Source organism: Phaenicophaeus curvirostris, chromosome 31 (assembly GCF_032191515.1).
Source record: "Phaenicophaeus curvirostris isolate KB17595 chromosome 31, BPBGC_Pcur_1.0, whole genome shotgun sequence".
Taxonomy (NCBI): Eukaryota; Metazoa; Chordata; class Aves; order Cuculiformes; family Cuculidae; genus Phaenicophaeus; species Phaenicophaeus curvirostris.
The window spans coordinates 1469819-1485828 of record NC_091422.1 but is presented as its reverse complement, the minus strand read 5'-3'; the positions used below and the strand labels follow the sequence as shown (position 1 = coordinate 1485828).

General features: G+C 52.6%; 1 protein-coding gene across 1 annotated transcript in view; it reads left to right on the top strand.

Annotated features, from left to right (window-relative positions):
- The window catches only part of LOC138732431 (DDB1- and CUL4-associated factor 11-like), an 82155-nt gene that overhangs the window by 25415 nt on the left and 40730 nt on the right, over positions 1–16010 (top strand). The window contains exons 7-13 of the mRNA XM_069879046.1: positions 2178–2229; positions 2325–2419; positions 3227–3279; positions 3370–3470; positions 4212–4358; positions 4534–4588; positions 4767–4893. Coding sequence (XP_069735147.1) covers positions 2178–2229; positions 2325–2419; positions 3227–3279; positions 3370–3470; positions 4212–4358; positions 4534–4588; positions 4767–4893 — 630 coding nt within the window. The remainder of the gene's footprint in view (positions 1–2177; positions 2230–2324; positions 2420–3226; positions 3280–3369; positions 3471–4211; positions 4359–4533; positions 4589–4766; positions 4894–16010) is intronic.

Below are 16010 nucleotides of genomic sequence, written 5' to 3'. Positions count from 1 at the left end.
CTTAAACACCTCCAGGGAAGGTGACTCAACCAATTCCCTGGGCAGCCTCTGCCACTGCCCAATGACCCTTTCTGTAAAGAATTTTTTCCTAACGTCCAGCCTAAACCTCCCCTGGCGGAGCTTGAGGCCATTCCCTCTTGTCCTCTCCCCTGTCACTTGGGAGAAGAGGCCAGCTCCCTCCTCTCTACAACGTCTTTTCAGGTAGTTGGAGAGAGCAATGAGGTCTCCCCTCAGCCTCCTCTTCTCCAGGCTAAACAACCCCAGCTCTCTCAGCCGCTCCTCATCAGGCCTGTTCTCCAGCCCCCTCACCAGCTTTGTTGCTCTTCTCTGGACTCATTCCAGATCCTCAACATCCTTCTTGTGGGGAGGGGCCCAGAACTGAACACAGGATTCGAGGAGCGGTCTCACCAGTGCCGAGTCCAGAGGGAGGATAACCTCCCTGGACCTGCTGGTCACGCCGTTTCTGATCCAAGCCAAGATGCCATTGGCCTTCTTGGCCGCCTGGGCACACTGCTGGCTCATATTCAGTCGGCTGTCAGTCGGCCTGTAGTTTCCTGGATCCTCCCTGTGACCCTTCTTGTAGACGGGCACAACATCAGCCTCCAGTCCAGTGGGACTTCCCCAGTCTTCCAGGACTGTTGGAAGATGATGGAAAGGGGTTTGGCCAGCACATCCGCCAGCTCCTTCAGTACCCTAGGGTGAATCCCGTCCGGCCCCATAGACTTGTGGGTGTCTAGTCGGGCTAGCAAGGCTCTGACCACCTCCTCTTGGATTACGGGAGCCTCATTATGCTCCTCTAGCTCCTGGGTTTGTACACAGACGGAACGACCCTCCTTACAACTAAAGACTGAGGCAAAGAAGGCATTAAGTACCTCAGCCTTTTCCTCATCCCCTGTTACTGTTGTTCCTTCTGTGTCCAATAGGGACTGTATGGTCTCCCTAGTCCTCTTTTTATTATTTATATATTTACAGAAGGATTTTTTGTTATCTTTCACTGACTTGGCCAATCCAATCTCTAGTTGAGCCTTAGCCCTTCTGATTTTTTCCCTACACAATCTCACTTCCCTCCTGTAGTCCACCCAAGAGGCCCATCCCCTCTTCCAGAGCCCATAAACATTTCTCTTCTTCTTGATATCCCTCAAGATCTCTCTGTTCAACCAAGCTGGCTTTCTCCCCTGCCGGCTTTTTTTCCGGACCACGGGGATGGCTTTCTCCTGAGCTGCTAGGACCACCCTTTTGAAGAGCTCCCAGCCCTCCTGGGCTCCCTTGCCCTTGAGTACTGTCTCCCATGAGACTTCACCAACCAGCCTGCTGAAGAGATCAAAGTCTGCCCTCTGGAAATTTAATGCTACCGTCTTGCTAACCACCCTCTGCACTTCACCTAGAACAGAAAATTTTATCATCTCATGGTCGCTTAGTCCTAGGCGTCCACCTACCGCCACATCCCCCACAAGGCCTTCTCTGTTCACCAACAGCAGGTCCAGGAGGGCACCCTCCCTCGTTGGTTCATTCACCAACTGTGCGAGGAAGTTGTCTCCCACGCCCTCCAGGAACCTCCTAGACTGCTTCCTTTCTGCTCTATTGTACACCCAGCAGATATCAGGCAGATTGAAGTCTCCCACCAGAATGAGAGGCATCGATCTAGAGATTGACCGCAGCTGTTTATAGAAGAGCTCATCAGCTGCTTCTCCTTGGTTGGGTGGTCTGTAACAGACTCCCATCACTATGGGTCCCTATAGGCTCTATGGGGTCTCTATGGGGTCTATGGGGGCTCTATGGGGGCTCTATAGGGTCCCTATGGGTCACTATGGGCTCTATGGGGTCACTATGGGCTCTATGGGGTCTCTGTGGGTCCCTATGGGCTCTATAGGGTCACTATGGCCTCTATGGGGTCTCTGTGGGGTCTCTATGGGGTCCCTATAGAGTCTATGGGGTCTCTATGGGCTCTATGGGGTCTCTATGAGTCCCTATAGGCTCTATGGGCCCCTATAGAGTCCCTATGGGGTCTCTATGGGTCCCTATTGGGTCTCTGTGGAGTCTCTATGGGGTCCCTATGGGTCTCTATAGCCCCTATAGAGTCCCTATGGGGTCTCTATGGGTCCCTATTGGGTCTCTGTGGGGTCTCTATGGGGTCCCTATGGGTCTCTATAGCCCCTATAGGTCTCTGTTCTCTATAGGTCCCGGTGGATCCCCCGGAGCTGGAAGCCAAGGGGGGAAGGGCCGATCCAGGTGAGGGGGGGTGGGTGGGGTGGGGGGGCTGATGGGGGGGGCGTGGCCTCTGCAAGCCCCGCCCCCTCTTCTAACCATGTTACTCCCTCCCACAGGCCCCTCCCCCTTCCTGCTGGAGCTGCGGGGGGGCGGGCCCCCACCCCGATCACGTGACCCGGAGGCTGCAACAGGTGGGCGGGGCCTCTATGGGGTCTCTAGGGTCTCTATGGGGTCCCTATGGGGTCCCTATGGGTCCCTATGGGGTCTCTATGGGTCCCTATGGGGTCTCTATGGGGTCCCTGTGGGGTCTCTATGGGGTCCCTGTGGGTCTCTATAGGTCTCTATAGGTCTCTATGGGGTCTCTGTGGGTCTCTATGGGGTTTCTATGGGTCTCTATGGGGTCTCTATGGGGCCCCTATGGGTCCCTATGGGCTCTATGGGTCCCTATGGGGTCTCTATGGGTACCTATAGGTCTCTATGGGGTCCCTATGGCTCTATGGTGCCCTGTGGGTCTCTATGGGTCTCCGTGGGGTCCCTATAGGTCTCCGTGGGGTCCCTATGGGTCCCTATGGGTCTCTATGGGGTCTCCATGGGGTCTCTATAGGTCCCTATGGGTCTCTATGGGTCCCTATGGGGTCTCTATGGGGTCTCCATGGGGTCTCTATTGGTCCCTATGGGTCCCTATGGGTCTCTATGGGGTCTCTCTGGGTCCCTATGGGTCCCTATGGGGTCTCTAGGGGGTCTCTATGGGGTCTCTATGGGGTCTCTAGGAGCACTATGGGGCTCCCATTGATCCCTATTGGTCCTTATTGATCCCTATTGGTCCTTATTGATCCCTATTGGTTCCCATTGGTTCCCATTGATTCTATTGGTTCCCATTAGTTTCTATGGGTCCCTATGGGTCTCTATTGATCCCTATTGATTCTATTGGTTCCCATTGGTTTCTATGGGTCCCTATGGGGTCCCTATGGGCCCCTATGGATTCTATGGGTCCCTGGGGGTCTCTCTCTCCCCGCAGCGCGAGTGGGGCCGCAGCTTCTCGGCCGTGGAGCAGAACCGCCTGAGCTCTCGGTGAGGGGATCTCTGGGGCCGGGGGTGGGGGTGGGGGGCGGGTTATTGATCCGTGGGGCAGGGGGTGATCGATCCCCGCCCCCCCCAAAGATTCCTGCCCAACGCCGAGGTGTTCGCGGCCACCTACCCCCACAAGGCTTTCTGCGGCGTCTTCAACGGCGACGGCTCCCTCTTCGTCTCCGCCTGCCAAGGTACCTGGGGGGCTCCCTTGGTCCCTATTGATCGGTATTGATCGCTATTGGTTCCATTGATCCCATTGGTTTCCGTGGTCCCTATGGGTCCCCATTGGCTTCTATGGGCTCTGTGGGTCCCCATTGGCTTCTATGGGTCTCTATGGGGCACTATGGGGCTCCCATTGATCCCTATTGATCCCTATTGGTTCCATTGATCCCTATTGATTCCTATTGGTCCCATTGATTCCATTGATTCCATTGGTTTCCATTGGTTTCCATGGGCCTCTATGGGTCCCCATTGGTCTCTATGGGCCTCTATGGGTCCCCATTGATCCCTATGGGGCTCTATGGGGTCTCTATAGGTCCCCATTGATCCCTACAGGGTCTCTATAGGTCCCTGTTGGTTCCCTATGGGTCTCTAGTGATCTCTGTGGGTCCCCATTGGCTTCTATGGGGTCCCTATGGGTCCATATTGATCCCTATGGGGTCTCTGTGGGTCCCTATGGGTCCCTATTGATTCCTATGGGTCCCCATTGATCCCTATGGCGTTCCCATTGATCCCTATGGCGTTCCCATTGATCTCTGTGGGTCCCCATTGATCCCTATGGGTCTCCATTCATCCCTTTGACTCCCTATTGATCCCTATGACTCCCTATTGATCCTTTTGACTCCCTATTGATCCCTGTGTGTCCCTATGATCCCTGCGGGCCCCTGTGGGTCCCCGCTGACCGCCGGGGGGCTCCCCTGTCCCCCCCCGAGACCACTCCCTGCGTGTGTACGGGGCGGCGGGGCGGGGGCTGCGGCTGCTGCGCTCCACGCGGGGCCGCGACGTGGGCTGGAGCATCCTGGATGTGGCCTTCACCCCCGACGGCCGCCATGGCCTCTACTGCAGCTGGTCCCCCTACGGTCAGCCAGGGGGGCGGGAACGGGGCTCAAGGGGGTCTCTATGGGGGCTCCATGGGGTCTACGGGGTCTCTACGGGGTCTCTATGGGTCTCTATGGGGTCTCTATGGGGTCTCTACGGGTCCCTATGGGCTCTATGGGTCCCGGGGGGTCCCTATGGGTCTCTCCCCCCGCCCAGTTCACACATTCAACATCCATGGGGAGGACGAGACCCACATGGCCATGGATCTGCGGTGAGTTATGGGGCAGGACCCCTCTTCTATGGGGCAGAACCCCCTCTATGGGGCAGGACCCCTCTATGGGGCAGGACCCCCTCTACGGGGCCCCATCTCCTCGCTATGGGGCAGGATCTCCTCGCTATGGGGCAGGGTCCCCTTTCTATGGGGCAGCCCCCCCTGTGTCCCCCCCCAGCCCCCCGGATCGGCGCTTCGCGCTCTTCTCTCTGGCCGTGGGGCCGGGGGGGCAGGAGGTTTGGGGCGGCGCCAACAACGGCTGCGTCTACGTCTACGACCGAGGGGGCCAGCGCCGCGTCCTCCGGGTCAGCGAAATTGGGAATTGCGAGGAAAATTTGGGGAATTTTGGGGAAAATTTGGCGAATTTGGGGAAAATTTGAGGGAAATCGTGAAATTTAGGGGGAAATTTGGGAATTTTGGGGAAAATCTGGGGAATTTCAGAGACGATTTGGTGAATTTTGGGGGAAATTTGGCAAATTTCAGGGAAAATTTGGCAAACTTGGGTGAAAATTTGGGGAATTTGGGGGAAATTGTGAAATTTTAGGGGAAATGTGGGGAATTAGGGAGAAATTTGGGGAATTAGGGAGAAATTTGGGGAATTTGGGGGGAAGTTTGGGGAAAATTTGGCATATTTTGGGGAAAATTTGGCAAATTTTGGGGAAATTTCGCAAATTTTGGGGAAAAATTTGGGGAATTTGGGGGAAATTGTGAAAATTTGGGGGAAATTGCAAAATTTGGGGGGAACCTTGAGGGAAATTTGGGGGGAAATTGCGAAATTGGGGGGAAATTTGGGGAGTTTTGGGGGGGAAATTGAGGAATTTGGGGGAAATTTGGGGAGTTTGGGATGAAAATGGGAAGTTGGGTGGAAAATGGGGAATTTGGGGGGAAAATGGGGATATTTGAGGGGGAAAATTTGGGAATTTGGGATGAAATTGGGGAAAATTTGGGGGGAAAATGGGGAAATTTGGGGGGAAAATGGGGAAATTTTGGGGAGAAAATGGGGAAATTTTGGGGAGAAAATGGGGAAATTTTGGGGAGAAAATGGGGAAATTTTGGGGAGAAAATGGGGATTTGGGGGAGAAAATGGGGATTTGGGGGAGAAAATGGGGAAATTTGGGGGGAAAATGGGGAAATTTGGGGGGAAAATGGGGAAATTTGGGGGGAAAATGGGGAAATTTGGGGGGAAAATGGGGAAATTTGGGGGGAAAATCAGGGAATTGGGGGGAAAATGGGGAATTCGGGGAGAAAACGGTGAATTTTGAAGCAAAATCTGGGAATTCGGGGGGGGAGAAGACGCAAAGAAGGTGGAGGTGGTGGAACTGGGATGGTGGCCAGAAGGTCTGGAGATGCCGGGGGCGGGAACTGGGAGCACTGGGAGGGGGACTGGGAGGTAGTTATGGGGCACTGGGGTGGACTGGGGTGAACTGGGAGCAACTGGGAGCTACTGGGAGGGAGATAGGGAGGAGGAACCCGTGGTGGGATGGTCTTCAGAAGCTTGGGAGATGCTGTAGGAGCTACTGGGAGCACTGGGAGGGGGACTGGGGGTGACTGGGAGGTAGTTACGGGGCGCTGGGGTTAACTGGAGTGAACTGGGAGCAACTGGGAGCTACTGGGAGGGGGAGAGGGAGGAGGAACCCGCGGCGGGATGGTCTTCAGAAGCCTGGGAGATGCTGTAGGAGCTACTGGGAGCACTGGGAGGGGGACTGGGGGTGACTGGGAGGTAGTTATGGGGGACTGGGGTGAACTGGTGTGAACTGGTGCTTACTGGGGGGGTCAGGTGGAGGTGCACAAGGCGGACGTGAACGCGGTGGCGCTGGCAGACGCGGGGGGGCAGCTGGTGCTGAGCAGGGGGGACGACGGGCTGGTGCGGCTCTGGGACCGACGGAGCCTTGGCCACCGCGGCCACCGCCCCGTCTGCCGCCTGGCCGGGCACCGTGGGGGGGTCACCTTCATCCACAGCCCGGTGAGGGGGGGCACTGGGAGGGACTGGGAGGGGATTGGGAGGCACTGGGAGGGGATTGGGGGGCACTGGGATGAACTGGGAGGGGGAAAGGGGGGATTGGGAGGCACTGGGATGAACTGAGAGGGGGAAAGGGGGGACTGGGAGGGACTGGGATGAACTGGGAGAGGGAAAGAGGGGACTGGGATGAACTGGGAGGGGACTGGGAGGCACTGGGAGGGGGAAAGGGGGGACTGGGATGAACTGGGAAAGGACTGGGAGGGGATTGGGGGGGACTGGGATGAACTGGGAGGGGGAATGGGGGCACTGGGAGGGACTGGGATGAACTGGGAGGGGATTGGGAGGCACTGGGAGGGGATTGGGAAGAACTGGGAGGGACTGGGATGAACTAGGATGGGGAAAGAGGGGACTGGGAGGCACTGGGAGGGGATTGGGAGGCACTGGGAGGGGGAAAGGGTGGACTGGGGGGGAATGAGGGGGACTGGGATGAACTGGGAGGGGGAATGGGGGGGACTGGGAGGCACTGGGAAGGGACTGGGAGGCACTGGGATGGAATGGGAGGGGAAAGGGGGGATTGGGAGGCACTGGGAGGGGGAAAGGGGGGACTGGGATTCACCCCTATTTACCCCGATGACACCTTAATTACCCCCATAACCTCTGAATTCGCCCTTAATCCGCCGTTAATTACCCTTAATGACTCCCCTAATCCCTTAATGAGTCTCCTAACCCCTTAATTACCCCAATAACCTCTCAATTTCCCAGTAATTAGCCCTTCATTAAACCTTCACTACCCCTTTCCCCCCCAATTACCCCCATAACCTCTCAATTCGCCCTTAATCACCCCTAATTACCCCATATCCCGCCTCTATCCCCCTATTTACCCCTTTAATTACCTCAACAACCGCCCCATTCCCCTTTAATTACCTTTAATTACCTTTAATTAACGCCCCCTCTCCTCACGCTCCATTTCCCGCCTCGCCTTTCCCGCCCTTTTTGTTGCCATGGCGGCCGCGCGCCGGGGAGGGGGGGGGGGGGGGGCGCGCGCGCGTGCGTGGCCACGCCCCCCATTTTTTTACGTGATGACGTCACCCCCCAGCGGCGGCGGCGCTGCTTCCGGGGGACCCGTCGCTGCAGACGTTCCGGGGTCACGTGGTGCTGCACACGCTGCTGCGCTGCCGCCTGGCGCCCGCCGGGGGGCGCGCGCTGGGGGCGGGGTGCGCCTCGGGAGGCGTCATCGGTGAGCGACGCGGGGGGGTTGACGTCATCGGGGAGCGACGGGGACGGGAAGGGGAAAGCGTGGGAAAAGGGGCTGAGGGGGGATCTGTGGGGCAGAGGGAGGGGTCTGTGGGGCAGAGGGAGGAATCTATGGGTCAGAGAGGGGTCTATGGGGCAGAGGGAGGGGTCTGTGGGGCAGAGAGAGGGGTCTGTGGGGCAGAGGGAGTGGTCTGTGGGGCAGAGGGAGGGGTCTGTGGGGCAGAGGGAGGGATCTATGGGGCAGAGAGAGGGGTCTGTGGGGCAGAGAGAGGGGTCTATGGGGCAGAGAGAGGGGTCTATGGGGCAGGGAGGGGTCTATGGGGCAGAGGGAGGGGTCTGTGGGGCAGAGAGAGGGGTCTGTGGGGCAGAGGGAGTGGTCTGTGGGGCAGAGGGAGGGGTCTGTGGGGCAGAGGGAGGGATCTATGGGGCAGAGAGAGGGGTCTGTGGGGCAGAGAGAGGGGTCTATGGGGCAGAGAGAGGGGTCTATGGGGCAGGGAGGGGTCTACGGGGCAGAGAGAGGGGTCTACGGGGCAGAGAGAGGGGTCTACGGGGCAGAGAGAGGGATCTACGGGGCAGAGAGAGGGATCTACGGGGCAGAGAGAGGGATCTGTGGGGCAGAGAGAGGGGTCTATGGGTCACAGATTGGATCTATGGGTCAGAGAGGGGTCTGTGGGGCAGAGGGAGGGATCTATGGGGCAGAAGAGGGATCTGTGGGGCAGAGGGAGGGATCTATGGGGCAGAAGAGGGGTCTATGGGTCCGGGTGGGTCTCTATGGGTCCGGGGGGTGGATCTATAGGGCAGAGGGCAACCCCTGACCCCCTCGTTCCCCCCCCGGCCCCCCCCCCCGCAGTGTACGACGTGCTGACGGGGCGGGTGCTGCGGCGGCTCAGCCGGCACCGTGGCTGCGTGCGCGACGTCTGCTGGGGACCCCAGCCCTGGCGCCTCGCCAGCGCCTCGGTGCGCACCTGGGGGGGCGCCATGGGGCAGCTATGGGGCAGCCAGGGGGCCCCGTCAGCTTCCGGTGCTTTCCGTTGGGTTCTATAGGTCCCCATTGGGTTCTATAGGTCCCCATTGGGTTCTATAGGTCCCCATTGGGTTGTATTGGGTCCCCATTGGGTTCTATGGGTCTTTATTGGGTCCCCATTGTGTTCTATAGGGTTCTATGGGTCCCCGTTTGGTTCTATGGGGTTCCTATTGGGGTCTCTATGGGGTCCCCATTGGGTTCTATGGGTCCCCATTGGGTTCTATGGGTCCCCATTGAGTCCCCATTGGGTTCTATGGGTTCCCCATTAGGTTCTATTGGTTCTTATTGGGTTCTATGGGTCCCCATTGGTTTCTATGGGGTCCCCATTGGTTTCTATGGGGTCCCCATTGGTTTCTATGGGTCCCCATTGGGTTCTATAGGGTCCCCATTGGGCTCTATAGGGTCCCCATTAGTTTCTGTGGGTCCCCATTGGGTTCTATAGTGTTCTATGGGTCCCCGTTGGGTTCTATGGGGTTCCTATTGGGGTCTCTATGGGGTCCCCATTGGGTCCCCATTGGGTTCTATGGGTCCCCATTGAGTCCCCATTGGGTTCTATGGGTTCCCCATTAGGTTCTATTGGTTCTTATTGGGTTCTATGGGTCCCCATTGGTTTCTATTGGGTCCCCATTGGTTTCTATGGGTCCCCATTGGTTTCTATGGGTCCCCATTGGGCTGTATAGGGTCCCCATTGGTTTCTGTGGGTCCCCATTGGGTTCTATGGGGTCCCCATTGGGCTCTATAGGGACCCCATTGGGTTCTGTGGGTCCCCATTGTGCTCTATAGTGTCCTCATTGGGCTCTATAGGGTCCCCATTGGGGTCTCTATGGGTCCCCATTGGGTTCTATGGGTCCCTATTGGGGTCCCCATTGGGTTCTGTGGGGTCCCCATTGGGTTCTGTGGGTCCCCATTGGGTTCTATGGGGGCCCCATTGGGTTCTATGGGTCCCTATTAGGGTCGCCATTGGGTTCTATGTGGGCCCCATTGGGTTCTATGGGGGCCCCATTGGGTTATATTGGGTCCCTATTGGGTTCTATGGGTCCCTATTGGGGTCCCCATTGGGTTCTATGGGTCCCTATTGAGTTCTATGGGTCCCCATTGGGTTCTATTGGGTTCTATGGGTCCCTATGGGGCAGGGGGAGGATCTATGGGGCAGGGCTGGGATGTGTGGGGCAGGCCCTCTGGCTCTGCCCACAGTGGGACGGCACCGTGCGCCTCTGGGGCTACCGCAGCCCCCAAGCAGAAGAGGACGAGGAGGAGGAGGAGGAGGAAGGCGTCCCCCAATAAAGGCCTCTGCCCCACAAGTGGCGCCCGGGCTCTTAATTGGGGGGCAGACGGCGGCCTGCGAGCCCCCTGCCCCATAGATCCCCCCTCTCTGCCCCATAGATCCCCCCTCTCTGCCCCATAGATCCCTCCCTCTGCCCCATAGATCCCTCCCCAGCCCCATAGATCCCCACACAGACCACAACCGCGGAGAAGCTTTGAGATCTTGACGCTCGCCCCACACTTATGGGGCTGGGCGGGGGGGTGGGGGGTGGCTGGTTATGGGGCAGCGCCGTGGGGCAGGGCCGTCGCCTCAGGAGGAGTCGGCATCTGGGGGGAGAAAGGGGGTGGTGTGCCCCATAGATCCCTCTCTGTGCCCCACAGATCCCTCCCTCTGCCCCACAGATCCCTCCCTCTGCCCCATAGACCCCTCCCTGCCCCGTAGACCCCTCCCTGCCCCATAGATCCCCCCCCACACCCACCCTGCCCCCCGGCGGGTGCCATCTTGGCTCGGCAGGTGACGAAGGCATCAAAGGCGAAGACGAAGGCGAGAAGGAGGCTGAAGGTCTAAGAAGGGGGGGGGGGTCACTTAGGGGGCATCCGTGGGGCTGGGGGGGGGATCTATGGGGCAGGGGGGGTCTGTGGGGCAGGGGGGGGGCCACTCACGAAATCTTGGCAATTTGTGAATTAGCACTAGAAAGGGGTAATTGTTGCCATTTCAGTTCTTAAGTTGTCACTGGAAAACAGGATTAGAGGAGGAAGGATTTCTCTAAGCCTCGGGAGAAAAGCTATTGCCGTGGAATATTGATGCAAGAAGAAATTCTTATATTCTGTGCTCTTCAGTGTACTTAGGAAAATAGTTCAGTGCCAGTCATGATTTACTGTTATGATATTTCTCTTCTGTAATTCATAGGAACAATCAGAGAAGGCTGAGTTCTATTGAAGCCAACCTTTTTCTGCTCCGCCTCTCTGGTGATTCTCCTACTCTGTTCCCGCTTGGCAGCTGACAGCAGCGAAGCTCTCCTGGCTCCAAGTGCCCACTGTCTGCCCCTGCTCTCCTGAACTCCTGCTATAAAATCTTCCCTGGTGAAAATATCCCAGCAGAGGTGTGCTGCTTTCTGCACTTGGCGTAGGTGCCTGGAGAAAGAGGCTATTCACTTCAGCTAACGCTGGCTGGTGTTTCCTTAATCTGCCTTTTCTTCTTCTACAGACAATTTTCTTAGGTCTGTGTTTGTTAAGAAGAGGTAAGATATCTTCTTTAGGACTAAGTTGTCTTTGAAGTTCCTTTATGAAGTTAGCCTTGTACGTCATAACAGGTACTGGGCTTTATTCAATGGAACTACAAAATGCTTAGACAAGCAAATGATGTAAGGAATAGTGGAACTGTGTGTTGTTTGGAAAGAGCTGTGCAAACTGCTGCCCAATGTAGATTGATGTGCTGAAGATTTATTTCTCAAAATTCAACATGTTTTAGAACACCTCAGTATTATCTTGGATAAATGCAAGATGTTAAATCAAACATGGCTCTTACGAGGGGGAGCAAATGGAACTAAAACAGTGGCAGCGACGAGATGTTCTCACAGTGATTACTTGGGTCCTCGGGGAAAACCATGAAATGGGAAATAAATCACGTTCTGGCCCCCATCAGCGTGCTATGTATCGCTTTTCTTAAGCAGGTCTTGGGGTAAAGAGCATACTAAAGCCTGAAAGGTTCTTGTGTGGGCAGAGGAAGAAAAGCATCACCGTCAGGATGTCAGCAGAGAGGGAGTGAAAGAATGGGAAAGAGAATAATTTGTTTTACCAGCTCCGGGTTGGAGGTGTTCTAAAAATGACTAAAAGAACAGGGTAAGATGTATGTAGATAGAATCCATCCCTAGAGACTTCTTATTGTTTCTCTGCTCCAATCTTCATGTTAATACCTTTGGGTGAAAGAACTAATAATTATTTGCGTTGTAGAGGAGTGGTTTTCAAGGCTCGTTTTAATAGGAATTGTCATGGCGTTGTGAAAGAGCAAGAGTTAAAGGTGTTGTGTTAACAGGACTGGGAAGCAGACGAATAGTCCCGAGAGCTCTTTTGAGAGTGGGGGATTTCATCCAGGAGGAGAAGGTGGCTGCATAATCCTTTCCCCGAAGAGGTGAGTGCTAGAGGATGTAGGAGGAGTCTGAAGATGAGCTCATATTGCAACTTCTGACACCTACTGATTGTTTTAATTCAAGTATTCCAGAAAATCTGTTAAAAATTCATGCAGTTCGTTTTACTTTTCTAGTTTGGAATAATTGCAGTAGACTAGCAGGCTCCCATTTGGTTATAAGCTCTCCTAGATTTCCCCAATATAAACTACTTCATATTGTTCCCCTGGGAATTTAATTGCATTAAGAAATGATTGGCCCTGATAGACTTCTATGGTCTGTGATAATTATAATGGAATAAGATATCCATATAAAAGCATAAAATGATGCTGAAGCACATGCATTTTTGATCATCAATTAGTGAACTATCAAAGGCATTGCAGATGGAACTGGTTTTTTGCTTTTTAGAACAGAGCCTGACCACTGCAGCCTCAACTGTGTAGTAAGCTTATTTTTAGTTCTTCTTGCTTTAGTGAATACATCTGAACGTGTATTTATGTACATATTCAACTCTGCTGTGAACTTTGTAATGCTTTAAACCTTCCTGCGGAGAAGTCTGAGAGGTAGGTTTCCTTCTGGAAGAGGCCAGTGAGGCTGCTCCGTTGGTCCAGAAAGCTCTTTCTGTAGCAGTTTATTGTTTTCTTAGGGTGATACCAAATCTCCCCGTACTGGTTAATGGAGCAGGTGGGACCTGCTAACGAGCTGGTTCATATGGAAACAGCTTACTCGTATAAAAGCAGCAAAGCTAAAAGCCGTTTGAAATCTGTGGTTCAGGAGTACTAGGGTTTTTATTCTCCTGTCCCCCAAAATCACTCTGTGTTCTGCCCATCTGGATTACTGCCAGGGGGGTTGGATTAATTAGATGAACAGATGTCAGTGTTTTATCCATTGCCTGGCATCCTGTCATCTTCAAAAGTATCCACAGCTTCCAGTTGGGACCTCCAGGACACTAGAAGGGTTTCCTCAGAGAAAGGCTAGGAGCTGGCTCCAGTATTTCAAAACCCACGTTACGGCAATCATGACATTTTACTTCTGATTCTGTTGCATTGGGTACAAACTGAGGGAAAAACACGATTGCTTAAAAAGTGTGAGTGGAAAGGGGTGATTTGGATCTAAATATCTCATAGCATGTATTTCTACTTGTGTTTGTGTATTTGACAGCAGGTATGCATACACATGTATTTTTTCCCTTTTCTTAAATAATGTATGCTTTTTTATAATCAGATGTGCCTTAAAATATGACGCAAAAAGGGATGTTTGTCTTGGCTTATCTTTTCTGCCACACAGACATTCCTGAGCTTGAGCATGCGGGTGGTTAGAGGGTATTTTGATACGGTCTGCTTTCAGTAACGTCCTGTCAGGACTTGGGACTCATCTGCTCCTCTGATGGAACACTTAGGGCAGCAGCATCTTCTGTCGATATTTAGTAGCTGCAGGATTTCAGGTGCCATCACGATGAACCTGAATGTGACCTGAACTGCACTGAAAGCAGGTTGAGGCAGGAATGGCTTTTTATCTTCTTGAACCATGTTCGAGGTTGTGATCGTTCAAACTAAACATGGATCTATGCTAGCAAAGTCTTCCTCAGGGTGGATGTTCCCAGCTGTTTGGACATGTGCAGAGGGTGGTTTTATGCCTTGTGCTGAAGCTTGCGAAAAGAATGTAAAGGTGCACGTCTCTTAAGATTTCAATGGCATTTAGCTGTCAGAACTATGTAACAAGTGCAAATTAAGAAGAACGTAAGTGCAGCATCTGCCAAAAAGGCAGTAAAGATCTACCTGTGTTGTACGGCTGGCCTGTCGATAACTTTAGGACATGACCAGATGTTTGAACATTTCAATCTGGAACAGATGTTCTGTTTCCAGGTATTCTTTTTGTGGGCTTTTGTTTGGTTTTTTGTTAGTTTGTTTGTTTGTTTGTGCTTGGGGTTGTTTTTTCTGTTATTTTAGCCGTGTAGATATTGACAAGAAAACAAACTAGCCCTGAACTCTGCCCCTACCCCGACACATGCTTGTTCCCACCCTAGGACCGTGGGTTAGCACTCTGCCTGCTGGGGGACTTGCAGCGCTTGGGCTCCTGTTCGTGTACTGACACAGCTCTATGGCCAGGACTACAGGACTCTCTTCTGATTATCCTTAGAGCGTTACTGGATTTGCTCCAAGGAATCTAACTTAGCTGGAAAAGGACAAAACTGAATTAAAAAACAAAATGAGTAGAAAATTGCTTTTTGTGTTGTAACGCTTTATTGCCCTGGTTCTAGGCTTTTTGGCTCTGATTTGGGAGGTAGGGTTGTAGAGAAGAAGTTGAATGCCGTGTCCTGCTGTCCAGCAACCACATATGTTTAAGGTGCTAGTTTGAGAAAAACCAAAAGAGTTCAATAGCGTCATGGGATTCTGCCACCTTTCCATCAGATCTCTGTATCTCGGTCTGGCCCGAAGCACAGATCTTAATCGGACAATATTTTATTTTCACTCCCCTGCACGTGCAGTCATTTGGAATGATGCCTGGCAGAATCTGCCTCCAGATGGGATGGAGACGTTTCTTTCTTCCCATACCCACCTAGAGATGCTCTGCTTACTTCTGTTTTGTAATTCTTGTCCCAAGGCTCCAAAATTTTTCTAGTCTTAACACCTGCAAGTCTGAATGAGGTAACGTGATAACATTATCCAAGTGCAAACTCCAATTCTGTTCTTCTGGACCTTGCAATCCAGAATGTGAATTTATGATGTGAGGGGAGATTCTTTCAATGTGGCAATTAATGTCTTTGTCAATCCCTTTCTTTTACAGTAGTACCCTTACTACTCCTCCAAAACATATTTCTGTGAATTGGATTCAGTTATGTAGTTTTATGGGGGTTGGTGGGTTTTTATTGTTTGGGGTTATTTTGTTTGTTTTCATGCAGGGTTTTTTTGTGTTTGGTTTTGGTTTTTTTTTTCTAGTATTAGCTGTGTGCCTATCATTCTTCCCTGAAGTGAAACCCACTTGCATCTCAAAGCCCTTCATCTTGATTTACACTGTGTGGAAACTTAAGCTATTTGGTCTTAGATTGATCCGACACTGCTCACGGCTTTGCCGTTCTTCCTTTCAGCAGCCTGTGCTCACAGTCTCTGTGAGACGAGCAGGTTGATTTACTGCTGGAGAACACTTGGGTTGCAAACTTTGGCATACCTGCTTGTATTGTTTATTCTTGCACGACTATTACGGAGCATTGTGCTTTAACAAAATATGTTTCCTCTAGAATGTGGAGCATTTAGGAGAGTCTAGAGTAATTGGAAACTTAATTGTAAGTAATTGAATGTGGGTAATTAACTATGGACTGTAAAGTGGAAAAAAGAAAGAGGAAATGCCTACTAAAAGCCATTAGTATAGTTCTGCAATAACCTCTGTCCATTTTTTATAGAACCGATTGTGCACGCATTTAGAAATGGTACTTGTCACGTGAATTAATTATGCGATCTGTTGCCAGGGAATTGTTATCATCGGTGTTCTCCATCTCTGCTGAAATACTAATTAGTATCAGTTTGAGCAACATGGGCAACCCACAACTTATTCTGTGAAACACTTATTTTTTTCTGGAAAAAAAAATATAAATATTTAAGATTTAAAAAGAAAACCCCGAACACTGCTTTTATTTCGATGAACAGTAAGTTAAGCTTTATTTAAGAGTAAGAAATTTTGAAACTGCTGTTGTCACAATGCGGAAGACGGAGTGGCAGTATCTTTTGTGTTTGACGGGTAACGAATTAATGCAGAACTAAAAGATCTAATTGTCTTTGTTTGAATTTGCATAAAGAG